The sequence below is a fragment of the Bos taurus genome, chromosome 1 (assembly GCF_002263795.3).
Source record: "Bos taurus isolate L1 Dominette 01449 registration number 42190680 breed Hereford chromosome 1, ARS-UCD2.0, whole genome shotgun sequence".
NCBI lineage: Eukaryota > Metazoa > Chordata > Mammalia > Artiodactyla > Bovidae > Bos > Bos taurus.
In genome coordinates this window covers 132595386-132613670 of record NC_037328.1, presented here as the reverse complement: position 1 = coordinate 132613670, position 18285 = coordinate 132595386, and the positions used below count along the sequence as shown (strand labels likewise).

Genomic DNA, 18285 nt, shown 5'->3' with positions numbered 1-18285 from the left:
TGTATTGAAAAACAGCTATTTCTCACCTAAATTCATCTAAGCCTTCAAAAGGTATTCCATCACTTTTAATGATTCTAGAATGTAATCCTAACCTTTTATTTTAGACATAATCAACGATATCATTAATTTGTCTGTCTTTAGAGAATCAGATTTCTTATCCTTGGACTAAGAGTTCAGTTCAGTCGCTCAGTCATATTAGAGTCTTTGCAACCCCATGGGCTGTAGCACACCAGGCTTCCCTGCCCATTACCAACTACTGGAGCTTGCTCAAACTCACGTCCCTTGAGTCAGTGGTGCCATCCAAGATCTCGTCCTCTGTCGACCCGTTCTCCTCCTGCCTTCAATCTTCCCCAGAATAAGGGTCTTTTCCAATGAGTCAGTATTTCACATCAATCAGGTTGCCATGGTACTGAAGTGTAAGCATCAGTCCTTTCAATGAATATTCAGGACTGATTTCCTTTAAGATTGACTGATTTGATCTTCTTGGTGTCCAAGGGACTCTCAACAATCTTCTCCAATACCACAGCTTGAAAGCATGAATTCTTTGGTGCTCAGCTTTCTTTTTGGTCCAACTCTCACATCCATACACGACTACTAGAAAAACTATAGCTATGACTAGATGGACCTTTGTCAGCAAAGTAGTATCTCTGCTTTTTAATATGCTGTCTAGGTTTGTCATAGCTTTTCTTCCAAGGAGCAAGCATCGTTTAATTTAATGGCTGTAGTCACCAACTGCAGTGATACTGGAGCCCAAAAAGAGTCTGTCATTGTTTCCCTTCTTATCCCATCTATATGTCATGAAGCAATGGGACCGGATGCCATGATCTTCATTTTCTCATAGTTAAGTTTTAAGCCAGCATTTTCATTCTCCTCGTTCACTTTCATCAACAGGCTCTTTCGTTTCTTTTTGCTTTATGTCATAAGGGTGGTGTCATCTGCATATCTGTGATTACTACTATTTTTCCCTAAAATCTTGATTTCAGCTTGTGCTTCATCCACCCCAGCATTTCACATAATGTACACTCTGAATATAAGTTAAATAAGCAAGGTGACGATATACAGCCTTGACTTACTCCTTTCCCAATTTGGAACCAGTCTGTTGTTTCATGTCCAGTTCTGTTGCTTCTTGACCTGCATAAAGATTTCTCAAGAGGCAGGTCTGGTGTTCCCATTTCTTTAAGAATTTTCCACAGTTTTGTTGTGATCCACACAGTCAAAGGCTTTGGCATAGTCAATGATGCAGAAGTAAATGTTTTTCTGGAATTCTCTTGCATTTTCTATGATCCAACAGATGTTGGCAATTTGATTTCTGGTTCCTCTGCCTTTTCTAAATCCAGCTTGAACATCTGGAAGTTCATGGTTCACATACTGTTGAAGCCTAGCTTGGAGAATTTTGAGCATTACTTTCCGAGTGTCTGAGATAAGTGCATTGTGCGCTAGCTTGAACATTCTTTGAAATTGCCTTTCTTTGGGCTTGGGATGAAAAATGACATTTTCTATTTCTGTGGCCATGCTGAGTTTTCCAAATTTGCTGGCATATTGAGTGCAGCACTTTCACAGCATCATCTTTTAGGATTTGAAATACATCAGCTGGAATTCTATCACCTCCACAAGCTTTGTTCCTAGTGATGCTTCCTAAGGCCCACTTGGCTTCACACTCCAGGATATCTGGCTTGAGGTGAGAGATCACATCATCATGGCTATCTGGGTCATTAAGATCTTTTTGTATAGTTCTTCTGTGTATTCTTGCCACCTTTTCTTAGTATATTCTGCTTCTGTTAGGTCCATACTGTTTCTGTCCTTTATTGTGCCTATCTTTGCATGAAATATTCCCTTGGTATCTCTAGTTTTCTTGAAGAACTTTCTAGTCTTTCCCACTGTATTGTTTTCCTCTATTTCTTTGCACTGATTCATTTATAAAGGCTTTCTTATCTCTCCTTGCAGTTCTTTGGAACTCTGCATTCATATGGATATATTTTTCTTTTTCTCCTTTGTCTTTCGTTTCTCTTTTTTTCTCAGCTATCTGTAGGGCCTCCTCAGACAACCATTTTGCCTTTTTGCGTTTCTTCTTCATTAATCTTAACCTTTTATTTTAAGCACAATCCAAGATGACATTATTGTGTCTGCTTTTACAGAATCAGATTTCTTATCCAAGGACTAAGAATAAGAAGGAATATTAGAAATGGGTCTTTAAAAGAGGTTGGGACACAAAGCCAGAAAGAAAGATAGTCCTAGGAAAAGAACTGTTAGGATGGAGACAAGTAGGTGAGAAGAATGGGATGTTGGTGAAGAAAGTACAATATCTGCCTTGAGTCGAGAATCAAATTTCACTCCTGAAGTGGTCTGAACACTGTTCTCCGACTCTCCCCCCTATAAGCATATGCTGGGGTGTATATTCAGTTTCCCAGTCCTGGATTCCTGCCTTCTTGTACTTCCCTACTTTCTCCTGATGTTGATCAGCAGGATTGCAATGCTAACAACCATGGCCAGCAGGACCATTACAGTGACTGGAACTAGCTGTCAAAGTTTTATGGGGGTTAGGTTGGATTTCTTATCCATGTAGAGATTACCAGCAGGGGACTTCCATGTAAGTGCACAGTGAGACTTCTAGACCCAGAAGAGTAAATCAACCCTACCCTTGACTCAAAATAGGCAGAGCTAGGAATGTCCATCTCATCCAATGTCCATCTCATCTAGGGTCTTCTAAAAAGTGCTCTGTTGCTGCTTAATATCAATGGTGGGCTGCTTGTAGTGCCAGCATATAGTTGGAATTTAGCCAGGAGCAGTCACAAAAGAATCACTGCAGCTCAACTTCCCAGTCTGAGTTGAGAAGCCACAGACATCCTAGCAGTGATGTTTTTGCAATAGGGTGTTTTGTTGAAGACTCAGATTTTCTTTTTCCAACTCATGGATGCCACCCAGGTTCACCAACACAATTACATCTAGTTGCACTAGTAGGCCTTCAAACATTTCCGTCACATTTGGGGCTCTGCAGCAATCAGTGTCCACAAAGGTATGCTTGCTAGGCCTTACTTACCAGGCTTTGACCATTCTTGTGGCCATTCATGCATGGTTTATCTACAGGAGCTGAGGTTTAAAATGAAGCAGTTCACCTCAAGAGCTCAGTGCCTGGCACCTGCAAGGACTTCCTCCCTCACCCCATCACTAAAACATCAACTTATTCATGGAATATGTAACGTGTAATGTGGCTAGCTGTCATCATTAGTAGAAATATTAGGTCCACAAGGGTCAAGACAGAGGAATGAGAAATAGGACTGAAAAGATAATCACCACATTTAAAATAGGACCCAATGTCTGCTACATTGGGTAGACTACAATTGTGCTGCTGTGGTGACTTTCTATTATGTAATATTCATTTTTTATAAATATCAAAATGTATAGCTGCCGGGAGAAATATCAATAACCTCAGATATGCAGATGACACCACCCTTATGGCAGAAAGTGAGGAGGAACTCAAAAGCCTCTTGATGAAACTGCAAGTGGAGAGTGAAAAAGTTGGCTTAAAGCTCAACATTCAGAACACGAAGATCATGGCGTCCGGTCCCACCACTTCATGAGAAATGGATGGGGAAACAGTGGAAACAGTGTCAGACTTTATTTTTCTGGGCTCCAAAATCACTACAGATGGTGACTGCAGCCATGAAATTAAAAGACGCTTACTTCTTGGAAGGAAAGTTATGACCAACCTAGATAACATATTCAAAAGCAGAGACATTACTTTGCCAACAAAGGTCCGTCTAGTCAAGGCTATGGTTTTTCCTGTGGTCATGTATGGATGTGAGAGTTGGACTGTGAAGAAGGCTGAGCGCCGAAGAATTGATGCTTTTGAACTGTGGTGTTGGAGAAGACTCTTGAGAGTCCCTTGGACTGCAAGGAGATCCAACCAGTCCATTCTGAAGGAGATCAGCCCTGGGATTTCTTTGGAAGGAATGATGCTAAAGCTGAAACTCCAGTACTTTGGCCACTTCATGCAAAGAGTTGACTCATTGGAAAAGACTCTGATGCTGGGAGGGATTGCGGGCAGGAGGAGAAGGGGACGACAGAGGATGAGATGGCTGGATGGCATCACTGACTCGATGGACTTGAGTTTGAGTGAACTCCAGGAGTTGGTGAGGGACAGGGAGGCCTGGCATGCTGCAATTCATGGGGTCGCAAAGATTCGGACACGACTGAGCGACTGATCTGATAGCTGTTATAGTTATGATTACATATTCCTTAACTTATTAAAGTATTAAAATATGTTAACAATTTTGATGCTCTGTCAGTCTACCTACTGCCATTGCAAAGATCACCTAAGATATTTTACATATAAGAGAAATAGAAATAAACTATTATTTAAACAATGGCTATTTTCAGTTTTCCACATTTACCATCACCTAACCCACTCCAGTGTTCTTGCCTGGAGAATCCCAGGGACGGGGGAGCCTGGTGGGCTGCCGTCTATGGAGTCGCACAGAAGCGGACACGACTGAAGTGACTTAGCAGTAGCAGTAGCAGTCAAACTTAATCTAAATGTTTTATGTTAAGTTTAGATATTATGATACTGTTAAAAATCAGAATAAATCTTTTCATTTTTTTTCATGATTTTTAAGTCCTATACTCCAATATCCTGTCACTGTAGTGTTTGTACTTATAAGCAGGTATTTCTCATATTACACTCATACATTGATCCTATTCAAGTACTTATGTATTTGCTTAGTTTTATAAGGTTTCACTCCTCATCATCATTATAGTATTTCCTTCTTTCAATATATCCTGACCATCTTTGTTATAAAATTTCATTTCACGCAATAGTTCTAAGTTCTCCTTTTCATTTCATGCAATAGTTCTAAGTCCTCCTTTTCATTTCACGCAACAGTTCTAAGCTCTCCTAATAGTATTTGTCTCCTAAGGTTTGTTTCATCACCAATTCTTCTATAATTACACCTCTTACGACATTCTTCAGCTATTTTCAGTTCAGTCGCTCGGTCGTGTCCAACTCTTTGCAACCCCAGCAACTGCAGCACACCAGGCCTCCCTGTCCATCACCAACTCCTGGAGTCCACCCAAACCCACGTCCATCGAGTCAGTGATGCCATCCAACAATCTCATCCTCTGTTGTCCCCTTCTCCTCCTGCCCTCAATCTTTCCCAGCATCAGGGTCTTTTCAAACGAGTCAGCTCTTCACATCAGGTGGCCGAAGTATCGGAGTTTCAGCTTCAACATCAGTACCTCCAATGAACACCCAGGACTGATCTCCTTTAGGATGGACTGGTTGGGTCTCCTTGCAGTTCAAGGGACTTTCAAGAGTCAGCTATTTTAATACTTCTTAAAACTTTTAAGCTTTTAATGAACATTCAGAAATTAAAAAACTATTATGGACATATTTATCCATTCAATTAATAGCTCAGCAAAGTATTCAATTCTCATACAGTCACTACCTAACAGTCAGTTCAAACACAAGTTAACAGGTGTGATTTTAATAAACTCATAGGTGCTTTTTCACTTTCCTTGGTGTCATCATAAAGTAAGTAAAACTTACCTACACAAACCTTGGGGGAGAACTCCCCTGCATTTGCTACCTTGAGATCTGGCATCTAACCCATTTGTAAGTTGGGTACTAGAAGAAACGAATGCCCTGTAAAAGTTTATACTTTTATTTAGCATCAGAACAAAGTTTCCTCCCTAAAAGAAAGAGTATGACTAATCACAGACTAACGCCCTAAGATACCTGTGTCTTTCCCAATCAAAACTTCAACAGACAAAATCCGTTTTATCTTCATAGTCATCTGTCGAAAGCAAACAGGAAGCCAACCTGAGCCATTGAGTATACTTCATTTATAGGCTGAATCCACTTCCTTATTCACAAAATTTATTATATCTGTACATTAAGACCAAATGGAGTTTTCTTAGCATTAATCAACAGTTTGTAATAGTACATTAACAGACCATTTGACTTTGATACAGAATTTCCTCTCCCATCTATGGTTAGAAAGTCTATGAAGGGAAGGGTCAGACAAGCTTCAGTTCAGTTCAGTTCAGTCGCTCAGTCGTGTCCGACTCTTTGTGACCCCATGAGTCGCAGCATGCCAGGCCTCCCTGTCTATCACCAACTCCCAAAGTTCACCCAGACTCACGTCCATCGAATCAGTGATGCCATCCAGCCATCTCATCCTCTGTCGTTTTCCCTTCTCCTCCTGCCCCCAATCCCTCCCAGCATCAGAGTCTTTTCCAATGAGTCAATTCTTCGCATGAGGTGGCCAAAGTACTGGAGTTTCAGCTCCAATGCCTTAAACAAGAGCTCTCAATGAATTTCTGTTGAATGAATCAACTGTAGCCCAACTTTTTTAGATGAAGTCTGGGGTACAAAATGTAAATGGATTATAAAAATTCATTATAATACTACTTCATAACTACTAAAGCAACAAATAACAGAGTAACAGCTTGAATGTTCCAAAATTCAGTATGTAGTCAGTGTCACGCATCTAAATGGCAAAATGTCCAAACCAAACTATTCCCATACCCATCACTAACACCTATATTCTTACAAATTTCCTTTCAGTGAATATTCCCAAGTCAAACAAATAGGAATTACCTTATATTCTGTCCTCTTTCTCATCTTTCAGAAGCATCTTGCAGCCTTAATATTTATAGAATCAGTCCCTTTCTCTTCTTCTTCCCCTTCACTGACACTATAAACTTTCATTACTTAGGAATTAGATTAAACAAAAAAAAAGGCCTCCTAACTAGTCTCTCTGCTTCCAGCCTCACACACCCCAAATCATCACCTAAACTGTTTCCAGAAAGGTACTTCTAAAAATGCTAATATGATCATGTCATTTTCTTACTAAAATGCCATCAATTTCAGAAAAAGCTAAATGTTTAGAATCTAGCCTCTTTAAGCTCTACTCTTACTGGACATCTTATGGCTTCCATGGTAGGGGTAGAGATTTTATCTTTGTGTGTTGCATTTCTGCTATAAGAAGTTCCCTCTGCTAACTGCCTAGCTAACTCCTTTTCATCCTTCAAGTCTCAGGTAAAATTTATTTTCAGTTATACAGGCAAGAACATTCAGGAACTATCTAGCACAACATCCAATTACAGGAGGTATGTAAGGTATCTGTTAAGCCAGTAAAGTTGATTTTTCACAATTCCAATAAGGAGAAAAGACTAAAATACAAAATGGTCATAAATAGTTATAGGAGTCAAAGGTTTGTGGAATGCTGGATAAATAAAAGAAACTAGGGTCTTTAAAACCAATCTTACCAAAGTCTTCACATGTCACTTCTCCAAAGGGGAAGGGATACAATCATTTTTCAAATATACTGGCAATATAAGTCCTCCTTTAGGAAGCATTTCAGAAATACTCACTTTTATTATAAATAGTAAGATAGATAAGAAGGTACAGACCATCCAGTTTCAACAACAGTTAATATTTTACAGCCATATTTGTTTCTTTATGCTTCTTTTTTCAGTTATTGCTATAGCAGTCCAAATACACCTGTCTGATCCCTTTAGGTATGTGTTTATATAAGTAGTACTATATATTATGTATCATTCTGCAGCTTGCTTTGTCCCTTAAAATGCATTTCTAAAATTTGTCCATAATGGTACCTAAAGCTCTAGTTCACACTAGTTTTAACTGTAATAGAAAATTTAACTGTCTGAATATACCACATTTTATTTATCAATCGTTCTGTTCACAGACTTTTACTTCCTTTGTCTTTCTTTTCACCATTACAAATTAAAATAAAAATTACTGTATGAGCCTCATCTATAAAACTACATAAAATTTTCTCTAGATCCCAGTTAAAAGAAGAAAGACATAAGAAAGAAAAAGGTGTTGCCCACAGTGTAGGTACTCATTAAATAGTTGCTAAATGAAGGAAAAATGAATAGATCATTTAACCTTAATACTGTCAAATTTTTCTCCAAAGGGGTTATACAGATTTGTACTCTCACTAGTTAGTACTCTCCATCCTTACTGACTTTTAGTACTTTCCAGATACTTTTATGTTACTCAAATAAAGAGTATGAAACAGAATTTTATTCTATTTCATGCCAAATTTTATTCATTCTTCTTCCTATTTTCTTAGATGGCCTGTTTATTACTACTTTACACAATGCTGTTTTTTTTTTATAGTGTTAATTTTCTCTCTTGGAGTTTTACTGAATACTCATTAGTCCAATAGTCTAGGTTATGTTGAAATTCCTACATAGACAATTGTATATTCTGCAAATACGGATAATTTTATATTTTCAACTATTATACTCTAGTGCTTGTTCCTGGGAATACATCTAAATTTCCCTGTTAAAAATGGTGTAACATGAGCTACAATGTTTGTGTGATAACCTTTACCAAGCTATGGAACTTCCCTCTTGATGGTTTACTCACAAAGTTATTGTTCACTGTATCAGCTATTATTTTATCAAATGATTTTTATAAACATTCTACATCAATTTTCCCCTTGATATGATTATCTGCTATATAAGTAAAAGACTTTCTAACATTAGGACTTCTCTGGTGGCTCAGACAGTAAAGTGTCTGTCTACAATGTGAGAGACCTGGGTTTGATCCCTGGGTTGGGAAGATTCCCTGGAGAAGGAAATGGCAACCCACTCCAGTACTTCTTGCCTTGAAAATCCCATGGACGGAGGAGCTTGGTGCAGGCTACTACCCATGCGGTCGCAAAGAGTCGGGCACGACTGAGCGACTTCACTTTCACTTTCTTTCTAACATTAACCTACCCTTGCATTCCTAAGATAAGACCAGTAAGTTTTAAGTGTATTGAACTCAAACTGCCAATATTTTGAATCAGTAGACCTTTCTATCATTTCTTTTTCTACTTAATTTCCATTTCTACTTTTTTTTATTCCTTTCTTCCTAATTACTTCAGGTTTGCTATTTTTCTTTCTCTAAATTGATACTATTATTGCTAATTAGTGCTTTTGCTGATATTACTTTTATTAACATTCACACTTCAACTGTTTATTTAACTCTTTACTACATGAAATAATTAAAAGTGCCTTTCGAGATTTGTGACTATGATGTAGTGTAGAAAGGGAAATTATTTTGAATATTTCAATCTTACTTGCATTGTGGTCAGCAAAAAGGTTCAGGCAATCCCTAATGAAATATTTCAAGACTTTCTTCCAAGCCTCAATATTCTACAGTTATACTGTACAGGCATACCTTATACCTATTAAGGATTTGGTTTCAGATCACTGCTGCTGCTGCTACTGCTAAGTCGCTTCAGTCGTGTCCGACTCTGTGCGACCCCATAGACGGCAGCCCATCAGGCTCCCCTGTCCCTGGGATTCTCCAGGCAGGAACACTGGAGTGGGTTGCCATTTCCTTCTCCAATGCATGAAAGTGAAAAATGAAAGTGAAGTCGCTCAGTCGTATCCGACTCTTAGCGACCCCATGGACTGCAGCCTACCAGGCTCCTCCATCCATGGGATTTTCCAGGCAAGAGTACTGGAGTGGGGTGCCATTGCCTTCTCTGCATCACAGCAAATATTACAATACAGTGAGTCACATGAATTTTTGGTTTCTCAGTTTATATAAAAGTTATGTTCACACTATATTATATTAAGTGTGCAGAAACATTTATGTCTAAAAAATCATTACACATACCTTAATTAAAAGATAATGCTGTTGGAAAAATGGTGCTTATAGACTTGTTTGATGAAGGGTTGCCATAAGCCTTCAATTTTTAAAAAATGAAGTATCTGCAAAGCGCAGGAAAAAACAACAACAACAACAAGGAATGCCTGTGTAATGATTTTCACTTATCTTACTCCTGACAACAAACTCTAGATCTGAGGAAATGTGACTGAAATTTTCTAAAAGACTACCTCTTCAAAACCTGTCTCTTCTATTCCCTTGGAATTCTTCCCCTGCATATTTTGGAACCCTTTCAATCCACATCAAAGTCACTCAACTGCTCTTTCATATTTACTTTTTTATTTCTGGGCTACATTCTGAATGAATGCCAATTCTTGAATTCTCCCTTTGATGGCATCTAATGCAGCTTTTTAACCTCAGAAAAACCTATTTACTAAGTTTATTTCCTTTTTAGTATTAGGTAGAATTTCTTTCATCTCTGTGGAAACTTAAACATACTTGTTTCTTTTATTTTTTACCCCTTCCTATGCTTTTGAGATTATCTCTGCTCCATCTACTCACTTCATGGAGAACTAGATCGTACAGTGGGCTTAAAAAGAACTTCCTGCTCTAAGATGATACAGGAAATTTTAAAGATTCCCTCACCAATCAAGAAAGTAGTCATTTTACTTCAGGTCCTGATTATAAGGACTATGTCTGTCCTCTTCTTTCCTTCATCTCACGATTTCCAAAAAGTGGGGTTTTAGCATAAGCCAGTATCCAAACTAGGCCATCCTGAATAGTAAAGGAGTCTCTATCAGTTAACTACATGGATGATAAGCATAAAGCAGAGTCTCAAGACTAACCTAAGATATTTATTAATATGATCCCCTTAAACACAAGCCTTAGCCTATGCAACAGTTATCAGTGGCTTTCTTCCATCTCCTTTCCAAGTATGGGGTCTCATATTAGGCCCTGGCTTCATGTATTTTAAGCCTAACTTTATTCATACACACTTCATGAAGCACCTTACATCCTTTTAACATACAAGATCAAAACTCTTGGCTACAAGTATCTGCTTCTGCTACCTTAAACCTAATGCTGACCACTAGGTAGTTTTTTTCCTATATAAACCACAGAAACATTTAGTTTCTAAACCCATTAATGTTTAAACTCTTTCTAGCACTTTGTCTTTCATTACTTTATGAAGGGATTACTTTGAAATGAAGGAATAATAAACACTGAAATTAGTGTGCCAGCTTCATTAAAATACTTGCATTCATTTTTTAAACATGAATTTTTAGGCATTCCTTTCGCTCAGTGACCACTTTCAAGAATTTACATTACAAAGGATTCCTACAGGCAGGGTTTCATAAGGATATATAAAGATCTTCAAAGAAGTACTATTTTTAACAGAATAAAACTACTCTTAGTTATCTTAAATATACTTATTCTTCTTAAACAATAAAGCAGTCCAAAAGAAAACTAATTAGATAATATAAATGTTAAAAATTCTAAGGTTAATCCACTGGAAAAAAATGTCCACAACAGAACGCTGAATAAAATGAAAAAAATTACAGCAATTTGTAGATTAATATGAATACAGCTAGGAAACAAAAACATAAAAGAATAATAAAAAATTACAGCAAAGTTAAAAAATACATAGGGTCACTTTCAATAGACGAATAGTGAGAAAAAGTTGAAAAAGTGAAGTTAAAACCAAATTCTGGAAGGTACTAAGGTTCTGACTACTAATCTTTACCCTTTATAAAATATGAATCCAAAATAATTTAAAAAGAGAATAAAGTATGAAAACAGCGATAGGAAAGACTAATGTAGATGAAGAATACAGAACATAGTGAGTGAAAAAGAAAAAAATCTTATACTCATCACTAGTGTATATCAAAATCAAATGACTAGATTTTGTTCACAATAAATATTGAAGATTTTATTCATATTAAATAAAAGCTAGAAAAATAAACTTTTGCATGAAAAAAGAAAGCAAAATAATGAAATGCAATTTTAGAATTTAATTTCCTTGATTTTCTGTTTGTATCTCTACCTACGGATGGGAGGCAACAAATAGATTTTGATTAATATCTCTATAGCCTGTTAACAATTTTTCTATTGCAGTTTGTATCTGCAATATAAACTATCAAGCTTAATGGCTAAAAATCACTTAATGTATTTCAAAATTATACTTATATATTTTAATGTTGTCCACTGCTTTGGATCACTGGGAATTCAGTATTTCACCATTTAGCATCATCAATATTTAGCATCATCATACCACTCTAACACCCTCCCCTTCCCATACAATATTCCAAGATTCCTGAACAAATCAATCCGGTAACATACATTAAACCCCTTTAAGGAATTCAAAAAGAAATACATGTAAAAAATAAAAGGTGTATTAATGGAAAGTTGCCTGCTTTTGGTTCTAAAGTAAATCTGTTTCATAAATTACCCATTGAAAATGAAGTATCAAAAATGAGCAAAGACAAAATAGATTAAACATACAATCATTAGTAATTTAAAAATGGAAATTAAAATAATGAATTACTGTCTTTACCTATATTGCCAAATAATTCTTAAATATAAAATCCAATTGCTAGCTAAACTTCTGGTGAAAGATAAACTAGTACAAATTCTGGAGAATAAAATGGTATTTATTACTACATAGTTAAGAAATATTCTTAAAATAATTTTACCTCTAGTCCTTTAAAATGAAAAGAAGATGTAAGGAACTAAATACAAATGATTAATAAGTTTTAAAATATTCTAAAAATGTAAACACACACTAAAGGAATCATAATACTTATAGTTTATCCTTAAAATAAATTAGTCAGAAGCCAATAAAGATATGCTCTTCGAGACTATTTAATGACACTTATTGAGTGAATGAGGGCAGAAAAAACAGTGTAGGAAGTTATAAAACATCACACAAACACAAATAACCATAAAATGTTTACTGTGGTTATTTCTAATTCACTAACGCTTTTTTTTACACCCTTTCCTCTTTCAAATATTCTTCAATACACATATGTTACTTACATTAAGTCAAATTCTAAAAATACACATGACTGAAGCAATACAAATTCTCAGGCAGTTCCTACTATATTGCAAATTATTTTATTCAACATAATGCAATTTAAAATTTGTAACATTAACTTACTATTAAACAATATGCCTTTCCTGACACTTTTACAAAACAAGCAAAGAAAAATCCTTAATAAACTTGACTACACATCAACAATTGTATAAAAATGTCAAAATACACACTAACAGGTTTTACATGTTATTGACCCTATATTGCTTTATTAGTAAAATAGAAACACTTAAAATTTACCTGCATTGCACTTTTCCCCAGTTTCACCACTTCAAATAATGTGACAGGTTCCCCTTCACCATTCTGTTGAGGGTGCCCATTGGCTCTTCCACGGCCTGTTCCTCTAACTCCAGCTTCAATTCTACTCTTCTCTCCTGGTGATTTTCGCGGTTTCTTATTTGTAGACTGAATAAAAAAAGAGGAAAAGCAAAATTAAATGCAGGCATATTTGCCTTATGCAGAGTGATCTCAAATTATGTTTGAGCCTGTGAAAGGCAAGTTAGCACTGTTATAGGTAAGAGACAATTTCAAAAGAAGCTTCACAATGTTTGTATTGATTTAAAAAAAAGTGCAAACAGCAAAATACAAGTTAATTTATACAAGGTATGAAAAGAAAAAGATTTACTATTTTGTACAATAATGACAATGCTGTAACCCTGCCCCCAAACACGACCCCATCTTGACATTTTCTTATTACCAACCTCAAGACTAGACTTCCTCAGAAATCATTTTCAACAAATTGCTACTTGGACAAACTGCATGTTCAACTTCTCCTTCAACTTAAGTACTAAAATATTTCATATTCAGTCATGCAACAAATATATATTGACAATTTTTGGAACCATCCCAAGTACTAAAAATACGGCAAATATTCTGGCCTTAGAGTTGTTTTTCAGTCAGTTCAGTTCAGTCGCTCAGTCGTGTCCGACTTTGCTACCCCATGGACTGCAGCACGACAGGTTTCCCTGTCGATCACCAACTCCCAGAGATTGCTCAAACACGTCCATTGAGTCAGAGATGCCATCTAAGCATCTCATCCTCTGTTGTGACCTTCTTCTCCCCCCTTCAATCTTTCCCAGCATCAGGGTCTTTTCCAGTGAGTCATTTCTTTGCATCAGATGGCCAAAGTATTAGAGTTTGAGCTTCAACATCAATCCTGCCAATGAATATTTGGCAGCACTGATTTCCTTTAGGATTCACTGGTTTGATATCCCTGCTGTCCAAGGGACTCTCAAGAGTCTTCTCCAACACCACAGTTCAAAAGCACCAATTCTTTAGCACCCAGCTTTCTTTATGGTCCAACTCGCAAATCCATACATGACTGCTGGAAAAACCATAGCTTTGACGAGACAGACCTTTGTTGGCAAAATAGTGTTTCTGTTTTCTAATATGTTGTCTAGGTTTGTCAGAGCTTTCCTTCAAAGGAGCAAGCATCTTCTAATTTCATAGTGCAGTCGCCATTTGCAGTGATTTTGGAGACCAAAAAATAAAGTCTCTCACTATTTCCATTGTTTCCCCATGTATTTGCCATGAAGTGATGGGACCAGATGCCATGATCTTAGTTTACCGAATGTTGAGTTTTAAGCCAGCCTTTTCACTCTCTTCTTTCACTTTCATCAGAAGGCTCTTTAGTTCCTCTTTGCTTTCTGCCGTAAGAGTGGTATCAACTGCATATCTGAAATTACTAATATTTTTCTCGGAAAACTTGATTCCAGCTTGTGCTTCATTCATCCAGCCCGGTATTTCACATGATGCACTCTGCATAGAAGTTAAGTAAGCAGGGTGACAACAGACAGCCCTGACGTACTCCTTCCCCAATTTAGAACCAGTCCATGATTTCATGTATGGTTCTAACTGTTGCTTCTTGACCTGCATATGGATTTCTCAGGAAGCAGGTAAGGTGGTCTGGTATTCCCATCTCTTTAAGAATTTTCCACAGTTTGCTGTGATGCACACAGTCACAGCTTTTGGAATAGTCAATAAAGCAGAAGTTTTTCTGGAATTCTCTTGCTTTTTCAATGATCCAATGTATGTTGCCATACATCTGCTTTTTCTAAATCCAGCTTGAACATCAGTACTGTTCATTTACTGTTGAACCGTAGCCTGGAGAATTTGGAGCATTACTTTGCTAGAGTGTAAGATGAGTGCAATTGTGCGACAGTCTGAACTTTTTAGCATTACTTTTCCCTGGGATTGGGATGAAAATTGACACTTTCCATTCCTGTGGCCATTCTGAGTTTTCCAAATTTGCTGGCATATTGAGTGCAGCACTTTGATAGCATCATCTTTCAGGATTTGAAGTAGCTCCATTGGAATTCCATCACCTCCACTAGCTTTGTTCGTAGTGATGCTTCCTAAGGCCCACTTGGCTTCACACTCCAGGATATCTGGCTTGAGATGAGTGATCACATCATCATGGTTATCTAGTCATTAAGATCTTTTTGTATAGTTCTGTGTATTCTTGCCACCAATTCTTAGCATATTCTGCTTCTATTAGGTCCATGCCATTTCTGTCCTTTATTGTGCCCATCTTTGCAAGAAATGTTCCCTCAGTATCTCTAATCTTCTTCAAGAGATCTCTAGTCTTTCCCATTCTGTTGTTTTCCTCTATTTCTCTGCATTCATCACTAAGGAAGGCTTTCTTATATCTCCTTGCTGTTTTTGGAACTCTGCATTCAGATGGCTGTATCTTCCCTTTTCTCCTTTGCCTTTCGCTTCTCTTCTTTTCTTAGCTATTTCTAAGGCCTCCTCCGACAACCATTTTGCTTTCCGGTATTCCTTTTTCTTGGGAATGGTTTTGATCAACACCTCCTGGACAATGTCACAAACCACAATCCATAGTTCTTCAGGCACTCTATCAGATCTAATCCCTTGGATTTATTTGTCTCTTCTACTGTATAATCTTAATGGATTTGATTTAGGTCATACCTGAATGGCCTAGTGGTTTTCCCTATTTTCTTCAGTTTAAGTCTGAATTTGGCAATAAGTAGTTCATGATCTGAGCCACAGTCACCTCCTGGTCTTCTTTTTGCTGACTGTATAGAGCTTCTTCATCTTTGGCTGCAAAGAATATAATCAATCTGATTTTGGTATTGACCACCTAGTGATGTCCATGTGTAGATTCAGCTCGTCTTCTTGGAATAGGGTGGTTGCTATGACCAGTGCATTCTCTTGGCAAAACTCTGTTAGTCTTTGCCCTGATTCATTTTGTACTCCAAGGCCAAACTTGCCTATTACCCCAGGTATCTTTTGACTTTCTACTTTTGCATTCCAGTCTATGATGAAAAGGACATCTTTTTGGGTGTTAGTTCTAGAAGATCTTGTAGGACTTCATAGAACCATTCAACCTCAGCTTCTTCAGCATTACTGGTTGGGGTATAGACTTGAGTTACTGTGATACTGAATGGTTTGCCGTAGAAACCAACAAAGATCATTCTGTTGTTTTTGAGATTGCACCTAAGTACTGCATTTAAGACTCCTCTGTTGACTATGATGGCTATTCCATTTCTTCTAAGCAATTCATGCCCACAATAGTAGATATAATGGTCATCTGAATTAAATTTGCCCATTCTGGTCCATTTTAGTTCCCTGATTCCTCAAAGGTCAATGTTCACTCTTTCCATCTCCTATTTGATCACTTCCAATTTACCTTGATTCACGGACCTAACATTCCAGGTGCCTATGCAACACTGTTCTTTACAGCATCATACTTTACTTCCATTACCAGTCAGTCCAGAAAAAAACTGGGATTTTTTTCTGCTTTGGCTCTTTCTCTTCATTCTTTCTAGAGTATTTCTCCACTCTTCCAGTAGCATATTGGGCACCTATCAACCTAGGGAGTTCATCTTCCAGTGTCCTATCTTTTTGCCTTTTCACACTGTTCATAGGGTTCTCGAGGCAAGAATACTGAAGTGGTTTATCATTCAGTTCTCTAGTGGACCACATTTTGCCAGAACTCTCCACCATGACCCGTCCAACTTGGGTGGCCCTACAGGGCATGGCTCATCGTTTCATTGAGTTAGACAAGGCACATTCTTCAATTAACAACCCATCCCATGCCATGCCCCCAACTTACAAAGAAAAGTCAACACCGGCTATCACCTTATCTATGTCTCACCTTTAGAGTCAAGATAGAGTAGCTTGCAGTCACTATTCTTGTTATCATTCCTATAAATTTCACTAGTATATAAACTCATTAGAGTTACTGATCAAACTCACCAGTAAAATTAATGTTGCTAAATTTAATAGACATTTTTTTGCAACCCTCCCAGCAAGCCACATTATCCCTATGTGCTTCAGATATCTCTTCCCTCCCTATATTCCTTCCCTGTCAGTGTTACCTTGCTGCTGCTAAGTCACTTCAGTCCTGTCCGACTCTGAGCGACCCCACGGACTGCAGCCTACCAGGCTCCTCCATCCATGGGAATTTTCCAGGCAAGAATACTGGAGTGGTTTGCCATTTCCTTCTTCAATGCATGAAGGTGAAAAGTGAAGGTGAAGTCGCTCAGTCCTGTCCGACTCTGAGTGACCCCACGGACTGCAGCCTACCAGGCTCCTCCATCCATGGGATTTTCCAGGCAAGAGTACTGGAGTGGGGTGCCATCGCCCTCTCCGTGCAGTATTACCGTAGGTCTCTGCTAAGCATCTTCTCAATCTTTATACGCTTTCTTGAGTGGTTTAGTTCTCTCTCATACCAGCCTGTTTTGGTTATCAATTTACTGTTCTCCAAATGTACTCTATTTTGCCACACTTTGTGATGCTGGAACTGGATTCGGTAAACATTTTTCTAGTCGTCTGCTGCAATGGTAAGCTTTATAACTCAAATGACCTGGAGGAACACTACAAAGCACAGCATAGTGGCGCTTCTCTTCCTGCTCATAGGACACATTCCCATCATTCTCTATTCTTATATTCTTCAAAGTATCTCTCACTCCTCTTGATATTATAGTTAATAGCCTGACCTCTATTTGTGTGTGTGGATTAATACATAATAAATTTACTGCCTATTTTTAAATAAAGTATTTTTAGAACAGTGTTAGCTATACAAAATAAAGTCGTGAAGACAGTACAAGGAACCCCCACATGTATCTTACCTAATTAGACCTATTATTAACACCTTATTATTTGTATGATATGTTACAATTAATGAACCACTATTGATACATTAACAAAAGTCCATATTTAATTCAGATTTTCCTAGTTTTTTTTTTAATGATCTGTTCTAGAAGCCCACCCAAGGGCTCTTAGACATATTCACATCATGTCTCCCTAAGCTCCTCTTGGCTGCAACAGTTTTTATTCTTTCCTGGTTTATGGTGACCTTGAAAATTTTAAGGAATTTTGGACAAGTATTTTATGTTGTATAGGTATTTTATACAACGTTCCTCAACTGGGGTTTGTCTGATGTTTTTCTCACAACCAGACTGGAATTATGGGTTTGGAGAAGAAGATATGAGAGATAAAGTGTCATTTTTGTCACCTCACAATCAAGGGTATAGTCTAACACAAGACTTATCATTCTTAATGCTGACCTATTAATCAGTTGGCAGAGGTGATATTTGTCAGGTTT

At 37.5% G+C, this 18285-nt stretch overlaps 1 protein-coding gene across 4 annotated transcripts in view; it reads right to left on the bottom strand.

Annotated features, from left to right (window-relative positions):
• Positions 1 to 18285, bottom strand: part of STAG1 (stromal antigen 1) — a 505017-nt gene that overhangs the window by 310788 nt on the left and 175944 nt on the right. For 3 of the 4 annotated variants that reach the window (XM_059889103.1, XM_059889102.1, XM_002685052.7), the window contains one exon: positions 12957 to 13121. In XM_059889103.1, coding sequence (XP_059745086.1) covers positions 12957 to 13121 — 165 coding nt within the window. Of the gene's footprint in view, positions 1 to 12956; positions 13122 to 18285 lie in introns of those variants that run through there. The other variant, XM_059889104.1, reaches the window with a different exon arrangement.